The sequence below is a fragment of the Spea bombifrons genome, chromosome 6 (assembly GCF_027358695.1).
Source record: "Spea bombifrons isolate aSpeBom1 chromosome 6, aSpeBom1.2.pri, whole genome shotgun sequence".
NCBI lineage: Eukaryota > Metazoa > Chordata > Amphibia > Anura > Pelobatidae > Spea > Spea bombifrons.
This window is the reverse complement of record NC_071092.1, coordinates 8,335,715-8,347,757: the sequence shown is the minus strand read 5'-3', so window position 1 is coordinate 8,347,757 and position 12,043 is coordinate 8,335,715. Positions and strand designations below refer to the sequence as shown.

Sequence of the window (12,043 nt, the reverse complement as noted above, 5' to 3'; positions counted from 1 at the left end):
CCTCACCCTCAACAAAACCCTCATACAAGATAAAGTGGGAGCAAGACCATTTCTTTATGGAGGAAGAGTGGGATCTGAGTGGAAGTGACAAACTCTTCTAAAAACCCTAAATGTGCTAATCACAAGTAACTGCTCACCAACTATTTTTTAGATGCTATACGGTTCCACATATGCTTGCCAAATTATATCCTTTCTTGAACTTGGCCTTCTGCACAAATTCCTTGATATTTTCCATACTGTCCGACTCTTCTTAGAATTTCTTTCTTGCAACTGCCCTACTGCAAGGACTGTGGTTAGTCTCTGTGTTAATCCAGCATTTTAATGGTCTGGGGTCCAGGGGCTATTGGTATTTGCCCTCTATGGTTTGATGTCCCAGAATTCACTTTTTTAAAGTCATAACCCAGACACTAATGTATTTCGGCAACAACTTTGCCTATCCCTGGGTTATAATGTCTTCATTTCTCAATGAAGGTATCGGAGCTCAAAAGTCTGGAATACAAAGTGTGTTTGGGCGTCCTGAAAACTGTCTTCAGAATAAAGAATGAGCAGAGCTGAAAATACCTTTTAATGGAGTCCTGTTTAAGCTAGACATGTATATATGTGGAAAAGGTTTTTAAGGCGAGGCTTGGGAATCAGCTGTGATTTCAGAGAGCTCCTAGGCATGAACATCAGGTTTGATCCTCATCCTGTTCTATATCTGAGTATGTGTTCCTCAAAATAAAGCAAGAATCCAACGCATACCCAGAAAATACCATTCAAAAAACACCTAAGGCATAAATATTGCGGATTCCATCACTATATCAAAGCAAATAATCCATAGCAAATATAGATAAAGATACAAAATAGTGGGCACACAACCTACAAAGGATAAAAGTCCTTTTGGAGGATATGGGTCTATGGTTTCAATTGTGTTTGAGTAGCTTGGGGTAAATAAAGACAAAGTTTTTCCAGAAGATGGCCAGGCCAAAAAGCGTTGTCTTCGGTAGCCCGGAAACAGTAAGTGTGCTTCCTCTTCAGATTGCTAAAGACATGAAGAAACTGGTGGTTAGTAATGGAAATATTGCCCATTGTTTACTTACGCTTAGTACTGAAAAAGCACAAAATGTCCAAAACTGATCATAAACTATAATTCAAAAGCAGAAGAAAATTCTAAATTCATGATCAGTCTTACTATAACTGCCAATAATGCTTAATGTGCTGCTGTAGCTTGGTGAAAATTTGTTCTTTTGGGGATTACCACTGAAACCTTATGGTTTTGTCCTCGACTACCATCATGACTCAAACGCATGCAGAACTATGTATATTTTGGCAAGAGTTTGCTTGCTGTGCAAAGTGTTTCTCCCCAATGCTTTTCAGGTATTGACAAAGGTTTTCTCCCAGAACGGTTAGCTACATGCAGCCACAGGTCATGTTCTAATGCTGATCCTTCAGGGCCAACCAACTTACAAAACAGCTCTAGAAGGCATATTGTAGAGCCGAGAAACAAGGTTATTAAAGTGTCCATCATATAAAATTACATTAAACCCTCTGAATTAAGATATTGATGATGTAGACCCCTACCAGATCATCCCCTGGAACTGCTCAAAAGTGACCCAGCAGTTCAGCGTTTCTTTGGTAGTCTTCGCATTGCCCCTCACCCTGGTTTTGATTCTATTTACATAGGCTTTTGGTGGGTAAGGCGTATGAGCGGGAATTCTGGGGAAAAATGGAGAGAAGATTGTTTCAGAGAATTATAAAAATGAATGAAGAATGGTAGTAATTGGAGGGAATTCAAGGGGAAAAAGAGTAAAATGATCAGCGAGAATAGGGTAATTAAAGTACCTGCAGTACCTATAGAAAATAATATTCCCCAGTGCTGTACAATGGGTAAACTGGACATAAGAAGTAGTGCATCACCAAACATTTTTAATATACCGAAACAAAAGGTGGAAAAGCCCTGCTCAAAGAAGCTTACACGCTTCTTCGAGCTACATGTGGCTAGTTGGTAGTGCTCCCAAGGGCCAATGTCTGGGCTTTGAGGTGACACAGGTCACACTAATCAATGGAGCCTACTCTAAGATTACAAGAGCATCAGGAGCCTCCAAGGAGAACTGACCAGAATTTACAAATATGGTGGCCTGCTTAGATTGTGAATTAAGTGATCCTTCTGGGGCTATTATGTCTGCTGAAGTATCCCATGACTGGGGACAAGGCGTCAAAGACTGATAACTCAGCTTGGCTGCATTTACACAGCTGGCTGCCATGCTTGCCTCTGATGGCCACATCACCTACGCTTCTTGGAAACGTGTTGAATAAGGTACACTCCATCTATGTGAGTTTCTGCTATGCACATAGACAAAAGACACGTCTCACCCTCCGTGAGTCTCCTTGCCGGTGTTACCACTGTTTAGAAATTCCTTCAGGGCAAGAATGTGGTTTTTAGGGACGTCTTTGGTGGAAAAAGCCGCTGTTCCAGGTTGTCGGATCTGTAAGGATTGTCCTGAAGCGTGAATCCATCTGTCCCCAGGGTGCAACAATGCTGCTCGGGGAGACACAAACGGGGCAGAAGAGTTACATGCTATTACTTACACTTGGGAATGGCAAAGCATCACTCAGATATGGTTTGTAGAATGCAGCATGCACTCTATATGCTAGCGGTTTATGAATTACAGCTCCTGTGATCCTCCTCTTACTTTAAAGGATGACACTGGCTACGTGATAAGGAATTCCCAAGTGTGCGCTGCTTTCTAGAGAGTGTAACAGTAAGTGTAAAACATATATGCGGCCTGATCTATACATTGCACTAAAGTAATTGAAGACTGCTTAAATACGGCGTTTCTAAATTAAATAGACTCTTTATGTGTTGCCTTAAATTTCTACGCCTCTTAGGTGAAGTGCATCTGATAGAATTGATAGTATTAAATGTGCCAGAATTGGATATTCACATTCAAAAAGGCAGATATGAGAAACTTCATGACATCGCAACACCATATGTGATATAAAGCGCACTTGCGACTGGATGAATATGTGAAATAAAGGCCAAAATACATCATCCGGTCCCGATGACATAACTCTCTGTGTTCTCACCTCTCTCCAGAAGCTTCTCAGACAGCGCCACTTTGTAAATCTGACACAGTTTTGAGATTTCATGGTACTGCCACAGACACTTTCTCCGGAACGCATCCACTTTTTCTCCCATCTCTTCGCTCAGTGTGGATGGCTGAGAGTGAGTGTCCACTGCATCATTCCAAGTGCGGATAGTACGACTCTGATCCGACCAGCGCTCGCACGGGGTGCTACTCTGAGGGAAAACAAACATACACACCTAATTCTAGAATAAACTTCCCATATGTTCACCAGAACAATTGTTTAAGCTTAATGTTTGTAATAATATGACTATTGACTTTTAAATGGATCTGTTAGTAGATCTGGCACTGATCAATGATTTCTTTTCTCCACTTTAGTCAACATATCCAGCCCTATCAGGTTCTACATGTCCAAAACTGTATTTTTTTACTTGAAATATACTGTCTTTAGCTGCATTCCTCACCTTCGCTCTGCGCTTTCTGTCTCTGTAATGCTTGATGACGTCTTCCATCTCCTCGTAACTGAGGGATCTTTTCTCTCCCAGGTCAGTTGGGGGTACCTGTAGAAACTGCGATCTGTTGCTTTCCTCACTTTGTTCGCTGTACTGGGGTGAAGATCCTCTCCTTGAACCTTCACCAACTTTGGATTGTACATGCTGCATTTTTGCAAACTGTGTATTGGTATCCATGGATTTCTGTCCTTTGTGAGAAGTTACTGCAGTTACAGACAACACAAAGTTAAAACAATTTGAGAGATGTGTACCCCCAAAATCCTTTTAATCTTACTCCAAATTCTTATCTTATTCCGCCATTGCACCTAAAGCCATTGGTACCGTGTCATCCTGCCGTGTCTTACTTTTATCAAGAAGATCATTTTAGTCATTATGACAACTTTACATATTCTTGTTTCACAATTCAATTAATTGTACAGTAATCACCTAGCTGGTGGCACATAAAATGTCCCTTAGCATCAGGGGCATCCTTCCCATAGGCCAAAACATGGTCATTTCCCCATGTCTGAAAATGAGACCTGGTTAAATGGTTGACTCACGCTCTTGGAGTCAGTATTTTGGGATGGAGACAGGTTAGAGTGCAGGGCCCTCAAAAAGTCTAATTGGATGGGGTCAGCTTTTCTGGTACTGGAGGGAGTGAGCGTGGTCAGGGTGTATTCTGTTCTGCAGGGTATACCTTCCTTACATGGCTGTGAGGTTATGTTTTTTAAGTGTTCTTCCATATTCTCCTTCTTCCATGCAGACCTCCCTCTCGAAAGTTCCTTATAGTTGACATAATTTGGGGTTTTGCCACTCAGTGAAATAACTATATGTTCTACTTGGCAGTCATTGATTGGTAATCCAGCCTAGAAAAAGATTAAAGGATGATTACTGACTATGGCCTAGGACAAAGGAGATCAACTGTTGGAAGATACACGTATGTTCGATTGTTAAAGGACTAGTAATTCCTCAATGACTTCCTCCCCATTGTATTGGGGTATCATTGGGATATACTATGCATGATATATATGCTCATTTTGTGCCAGAGAAACTCAGAATTCCCAGGAGACTCAGTATTCAGATGTGAAACCAGAGCCTCAGGGCAAAGTTCTTTAGGACATCCACACATATATTTACACATCTGCCGAGTCACCTCTTTCCTGACAGCTTTAAGATCACTGGTGGATATATTCTTCTTCTTCGTCTTGTCCGTCTGGTTGTACAGGTCCATGAGGCGCAGACGGCGCTGATGCAAATAATTATCCATGATGCCCAGGCCATCTGGGCTTGGAGACTGGAGGGTCGGCGTGGCAATGTGGCTCTGTGGACTCTTCATAAAGCTGCTTTCTGTTACCTGTGACTTCACACATTTGGTTTAAAATAAAACAATGTAAGAAAACACTAAGAACCATAAATTAGGTATGTTTTATGTACATGAAAACCTACTGCAGCAAATCCATTTGCTCAGACTGGTAACAGTTTTAACTCTATGTAGAAGAAACATACCAAAAAGGGGTTTGTGGGAAGACTCCATAAAACGTGCATGCCTTTAGTTACCGTTAGAGAGATGCTATAAAACTATATGGAAACAATTGTTTGGAGCAGAATTTGCCTATTTGCTTTACCATGCGTTGCAAGAGAGGACACAGGTGTCCCTTGGTCCAATGTCGCAGTCTGATAGCACACATCATATGTGAGTAGCAGAAGAGGCATATGCTGGAGATAACATGGATTCATGATGGGCAAATCAGCTCTGTGATGTTGGTCAAGCCTTTTCCATGCTTTTCTACTTAAAACATACTCAAAGTACTAAACCCATTTAATTGGGAGGTGTCCCAGTAAGCCAAACAATGCAATGTTGCATATCTGCATCCTTAGTGGGACAAGGTGGACAACCCCATGACTATACGGATGTGCAACTCTTGGATCTAAAACAAGATGCCGGTTTGTTTCTTAACACCGAGTTTTATCATACAATAATAATATTTTATATTGAAGAGACCAGAACAGAGAAAACAAGAAGATGCTTTCCCAAAAACCCGGCTTTAGCAAAAACTGGGTTATTAGGTTTAGAGTTGTGGTTATTTTCGAACTCACCATGACTGAAACTGACATCGGTCGTCTTGATTTTTCCTCTAACATCCCTTCCTGGACTTCTGTGTCTGGAGTCATTCCATGAGATGTCAGGGTCTTTGACCGTTCCTGTATTATCCTCTCCTCGACTTGGGTCTCCAACTCAGTTAGGACTGGCTTCCCATTTAGAAATTCCTCAACATCTCCCATGCTGTCCAGCTGTTGCCGGAATTTCTTTCTGGCCGCTATCCAATCTGAGCAGCTCTGCCCCGTCTCTGTCTTGGTAATTCCTGTTTTAACAGTCTCGGGTTTGTGATTGTTATTAGGGTCCATTGGTATTACCCATCCCGGCTGTGACACCCAAGATTCTACTTTTTCCATAGGAGGGGCAATTATACGTCTCGTTCTGGACTTTGGAGGACCCGATTTACTGCAGGCCATCCGAAACGCATGAGTATGAGACAGATCTCGCCGGCGGTATTGCTTCAGAATCATCTCTTCAGACATTGGGAAGTCTTTAAAAGTAACCTCCCCTGCCATCCTCAAATTCAGTGTCTGTGCAAAAAGGGAAATTACATTTTTCTGTGAGTGCGAGTAGTGCTTTGTGCTGCTCCGACTTGGTGATTTTGGGTTACTATTCTAGCTTTATACCAAAATTCCATGCTGCTCTATACTGCTGCGTGACACACGTTACATTATAAGCTCTACATTCACCGTTTGGGTGTGCATCCATAGTCCATGGACACTGTGTCACATCTAGTGGACATTTGTCTGTGGGGGGGGCCACGGCAGGCCATGTCAACAACCCCCCACACACACACACACACACACTCGAGTTAGGGATTTGGGTGCTAGGAAGAGTTAATAGTTCTTAAGAGAACACTCCAAGATATAGAACACAGTGACACATCTACGCCCCCACCCAGCCACTGAGACTGCAGAGCAAATGAATACAGAGTAAAATACCCTAAAGAATATGCTATATAACTATATTATTGAAAAGTTATTTTACCTGAGCTTCAAACTCCAGGTAAAGCCCTCAATGCTTGTTTAGTCTGGTGGCTTGGTTACAGTTCTGCCCTTCTGAGCTGTGATTGGCTGATAGAGTCTGTGGGCAGGTCATGTGATCAGTATATACAAAGCAGAGCAGCTCGGTGAGCGCAGCACGATGCCTTATGTACCATGTGATCGCTTGGTTGTAATAGTAGACATTTCTTAATTTAGGTCACTTAACAACATTTATAAAACTGATTGTTTGAACGGCCCGGGCTATTTAGGACCAAAGCATTTTTTGCGTTTTTGCGATGTCTTCAGCTGTAGTTTCTCATTTAGTGAACCCACACAAATTATATATTTTTTCCTGGATACATACATATATGTACGTATACATATCCAAATATATAATTTTCAAATATAAGATATATATATAAATACATCCAAAGTGAAGCACAAAAAAGAAGAATGCACAAAAATAACATTATCTCTTTAGGAGTATGATCAAAAAAGGGAAAATAAAATAAACGCGTTTATTTGCTGCTGCAGAGGCACTATACGTCTACAAAATCCCTGATTTTGCGCAAGTGCCCCCAGAAGAATTGATGCTGTGTTGGAGGCAAAGGGAGGTCACACCATAAATTGATTTTCTTTCTGTTCAATCATTTTGCGAAATGAAAAAGTACTATTACTACTAATAACAGCATTCTTACACCTGCCTAAAACTTCTGCACAGTACTGTATATGTGTATATAGGACTTTGGACCAGATTGTGATGGCTAGATGACTGGGTCACAGCATCTCCAAAACTGCAGGTGTTGTGGGGTGTTCCTGGTCTGCAGTGGTCGGTAATTATCAAAAGTGGTCCAAGGAAGGAAAAGCCGCAGACCAGTCAGGGTGCCCATGCTGACCCCCTGCCCAAGGGGTTGAAACGCACATATGTCCTAAGTGTTGTTTTAGACCTATATACACCTAGGGGATTTTGTTCTGCATTAATCTTCTACACATCACACTCTATGAACAGAAGTAAAAAAAAAATGGTTTATTTAGTTATTTAAGAACTGATTAAATATAAAAAAATAATTTAGTAATATAAAATTTGATATGTTAAAAGCCTGACATACGGATACTAGGACAGAAAGACAGTTCGGTTATAAAACGGGCCAAACATACAAATAGGTGAATTATTTTATGCATAAAAGCCAATATTATTCATTTCAGTCCAAGGTTATCTCGATTCTCCCACAGCCAGGCATGGTATTTGTTGAGCTTGTGATCTTCTGGGTGGACCTGGAATATATAACACACGTTTACATACAAGTATCGAACTGCACGGCAGATAAGGTGAACCAGTCTGTCAATTTTTCATGATGTAAAGACTCAGACCTTAATCACTCGTTGGTCTCGTCTTAGGTTCAGGAGCCTTATGACTGTTACATGAATTTCCCTCATTGTATTAGCCTCTACCAGTGCCATATTCTGACCTAGGCAAACTAGGCCTAGGGCAGCAGATCCAGGAGCGGGAGCCTGATCGCCTTATTGTAATGCTGGAAGGAGAGCTCACTGGTCACCGGACACCTAGTAGAAACCACAGCGGCGCGCCGGAGGTGAATGCACCACTGGCCTCTACGTTTAATGTACTGAACCCTAAAATCTAGGATTTGCGAAAGGGACACATTTTTAACGTACATACTTTGTTTAAAATCAACTTTATGTTAAAGACAAAATGCACTGATTTTTTGACTGGGAAAAGCAGACTTTTTTTTTAAAAAAAGGTACAGGGACACTTCATTTATTACTTGAAGCTAATGGAGAAGTGCTAAGAAAATTTGTGTCACAAATCATGTATCCTTGGGGTTTGTACCTCTTTCCACTCGTTCACACAGAAGATCCGGTAAGAATCATTGCCGTATTTTCCGATTCCGTGGAGTTCAATGGGATATCTCCAACTCTTGGTCAGATATTCATCTGGATAGCAAATCAGTGACATCACTTTACTTCATACAACTTTAAGAAGACAATAAGCAGAATAATATACGTATGTATAGTGTAGTGAGCGCTTAAGCTGGCCATAGCTAAATATGGGTCACAGAATGCTGGCTCAGCATCATGGGAATTGTAGTCCAGACACGGCTCTTGCCTTTCCCTTGTCTTCTTTAACAGTAACTAAGATTTAATAAAATAAATACATTACGCTGCCATTACCATCTTTCTGGTCCTAAATCTTTTAGGTATTCTTGACAAATCTTGTCAATCTGTAAATATATATTATTTATCCTTAAAAACTGCCATTAACAAACTACTTTGGTGAAGCAAAGCGAAAGGGTTAACAGGCTCTATCAATACGCCTGCTTGCATTACTACATCGATTTATATGATGGCCTCATAACGGCAGTAGATCTCTTATAATTAATACGGAGTGTTATGGTTTCCAGCAGGAGACATGCCTGAAAACCTGATGATGGCCTTCGCCCGGAGTTCATAGAGTCCCAGCGGCTGCAGTAATTCGGACATTGCCTTCCAATCTGCGGATCTGGTTACTTCAGGAGTTGGGTATTTCTCCAAGAAGTCCCACAGGGCTGGTATTGCCATTTTTCCTGTAAGAGTACACATGATTATGGTTTAAAAAAATCCTTTCCTATCTTTGCTGTCTTACAATAAAATTACCAAATCATTGGGGAAAGCACAGCTTTATGGATGATGCTCTAATCACAAATGAAATCAGTAACAGTCTCTGAGGACTCGCAGGGCGTGACTTGGACAGGGTCGGAGAGCTTTAAAAAGGTATATTTATTGAAGTGGGAGTTTGGGAGCCGAGAGAGACCCAAGGCTTCAGATCAGCATCTTAAGATACCCTTATGGCACATTCTCCTGCAAAAGGAGTGAGATGCTTGGACCAACCGAGCTCTTCCTGTAGAAGAAACTTATTCGGAGTCGAAGCTGGCAAGATCTCTCCTGCACATTCCTATTTTAGTAAATCTGCCCCAAGACAGTTCTTCTTAATGTCAATCGTCCAGTATAACCACTTCTCTGAAGGGCTGGGGTCATAGGTCATGTCATGTAGCGTCACAAAAGTTTTTGGGACCTCAACACTGTCAGATGGAATAAGAAGATCTGGCGTATTTCCCATATGCTCAGGTAAAGGAATTCTAACGAGAAGCTATTGTACATGTCCCAGTATCTTCAGATAAATGTATTGACCAAGCAGTCATCTTTTTTTTTTATTGCTGCAACCATTTCCATATTTGTATAAATTTTGCTATAAATATTTGATTTCCTATAGCTCCAATAAAAGGCATCTCACCAGAGGTTTTGTTTAAAAAGATGGTAGCGAGGAGAAGTTTCCATGGATCGTGAAACAAAGTTTCCTGAACTAAATTAAAGGGAGACCGAGGGGGAGTCCACTTCATAAAGGCTTTTCTTTTAGGAGGCTCCAGCGCTATAAAAAGAGAAAACCAATAAATCATATCCTTGTTTAAAGTCACCATTAGCAATGCATAAAATGAGAACCGACACGGGGAGTATACCACAGCCCAGGCAGAGAGAAGCAGTGATTAGATATGAAAATAGTATTTTGCACAATCCTGACCTTCTTTGATCGCTTTGCTGGAGAAATAAGGACTGGTTTTACGTTTTTCCACTTGTGATCTTGGGATTAAATCTAAATAACAAGAAACGGGACAAATAAATCTTGATTTATTATATATATATATATATATTATATATATATATATATATATATATATATATATATTATATATTATATATTATATATATGTATACACACATATAGTTTCCTATATGAATTTTACCTTTTGCATTTTTAATGGAGGTCATCGTATTTTGATCATCAGGACAGGAGTCATTACTCGAGTCACTGGACTCCAAAGGACATGGAGGAGTTTGATGTTCTCCTTTCTCCGAGGTTAATACTCCTTCAGATTGCTCCACGGGCATCTCCGGCATCTCATTTTCAGAATGTTGGAGTGGTTCAACAGAACTCGCCTTAACTTTTGGTTCTGAATCATTGCATTTTTTTTCTCTTGGTTTTCTGTCACCAACATTTTTCTTCCCAGGCCGGCTCTGGGTATTTCGTTTTGGCTTAGTTTGCGAATCTTGCTTAGAAGAAGAACTTTTTCTTGGCCTTTTGATCTTCACGCCATCCTTCATATATTTCTCTGACAGCGTCCTAAGACTTTTAACCCTTTTCCTACTGGGATCTTTACCATTTATCTGTTTTTCTCCAAGAACGTGTATGTCTTCCGCAGCAATTTGGCTACCAAGGCATTGACTACACATTGGTGTGTTCTCATTTTTTCCTGCTTGAGTGATATTGTCTTGTTTTACTATCTGATGGGATGGAAACGAGGAGGAGAAATCAAAGTCATCAACTTTAAGGTTGGCATCTTTATTGTTATCAATATAATTTTTAATAGAACGTTTGGATCTGAACTTTGTCCCCCGGGGGCTGTAAAGAGACACATATGATATTATATATTACCAATCCTAGCAGAGTGTAAGATCGTTATTATACAATTATAATAAATAAAAGTACCAATTAAACATGCTATGCTTTCAAGAACTTACCTTAGAAATAATACATCAAATTTCCCGGCTGTTTTGCCCGATTGCCTCTGTTTTATTATCTTTTTCCATCCATCTGGAATGCTACAAATAATATCTGAACTGGCAAATTTGGAATCTACATTCCCAAGGGACTCTGCAGTACTCGACAATGGCTGTGTAGTAATCTGGGGAGCCGTGATCTGGTCATCGGCGGGGTAGGTAGCTTCCGAACTGTAAATAAAGCACATGAGAATATTGATAAATTAGATCTGCAGTTTCGGCATTCATATGACCTCATAACTTTGTATTAAGCTAAAGCAGAGGTTGTTTGGTCTGATCATATAAACACACTAAGACACTCTCAGGATTTGACCTGAATCTCAGGGTTTTAGCCCCAATTTCAGGGTCACACAGCCTGGAGCTTTCTATTCTGCACAGCTGCGATCAGATCTAAGACTCCCTGTTAGTGCTTTTGTTATCAGTATGTTATGATTGATATCCCTGCTTGAATGCAGGTGACCCAGTTAAGTGTATCTTTAAATAATGCCTAGTCCAGGTTACAATTAGGTATTAGTGAAACTTAGTTAACAAGCCACTACATAGAATGTTCACACCGGGCAACTAAATAGTTTAAGACTGAATATATTTAAGAGTCTGCTGTTCTATAATCTTAAACGAAATATCCAGTTACCTGTCGGGCGCAGGAGAAGCCATATTGATGCTCTGCTCAGTCATGTGACTGCACGGATTTGCCGCACTACGCATGCCCAGTCTGTCCTATTCCTTTCTGCGCATCCTGCTACAGTACGTCGAGGGGGCGGAGTGTGAAATGTTAATTAGTCCCGGGCAGTTGAC

General features: G+C 40.7%; 2 protein-coding genes across 2 annotated transcripts; both read right to left on the bottom strand.

Annotated features, from left to right (window-relative positions):
- Positions 1-894: 894 nt before the first annotated feature.
- EFCAB12 (EF-hand calcium binding domain 12) lies at positions 895-6,169 on the bottom strand. The gene is made up of 8 exons (XM_053469637.1): positions 5,654-6,169; positions 4,710-4,931; positions 4,263-4,422; positions 3,530-3,780; positions 3,067-3,280; positions 2,353-2,518; positions 1,561-1,695; positions 895-1,021 (listed from the first exon to the last, which is right to left on the bottom strand). Exons 1-8 carry the CDS (start codon positions 6,167-6,169, stop codon positions 895-897), a joined length of 1,791 nt encoding a protein of 596 aa, XP_053325612.1.
- A 1,480-nt stretch (positions 6,170-7,649) lies between these two features.
- On the bottom strand, positions 7,650-11,907 carry MBD4 (methyl-CpG binding domain 4, DNA glycosylase). Its single transcript, XM_053469317.1, has 8 exons — positions 11,880-11,907; positions 11,210-11,419; positions 10,435-11,090; positions 10,212-10,283; positions 9,927-10,061; positions 9,070-9,219; positions 8,487-8,590; positions 7,650-7,912 (listed from the first exon to the last, which is right to left on the bottom strand). Exons 1-8 carry the CDS (start codon positions 11,900-11,902, stop codon positions 7,835-7,837), a joined length of 1,428 nt encoding a protein of 475 aa, XP_053325292.1. The 5' UTR covers positions 11,903-11,907; the 3' UTR covers positions 7,650-7,834.
- Between the last annotated feature and the right edge of the window lie 136 nt (positions 11,908-12,043).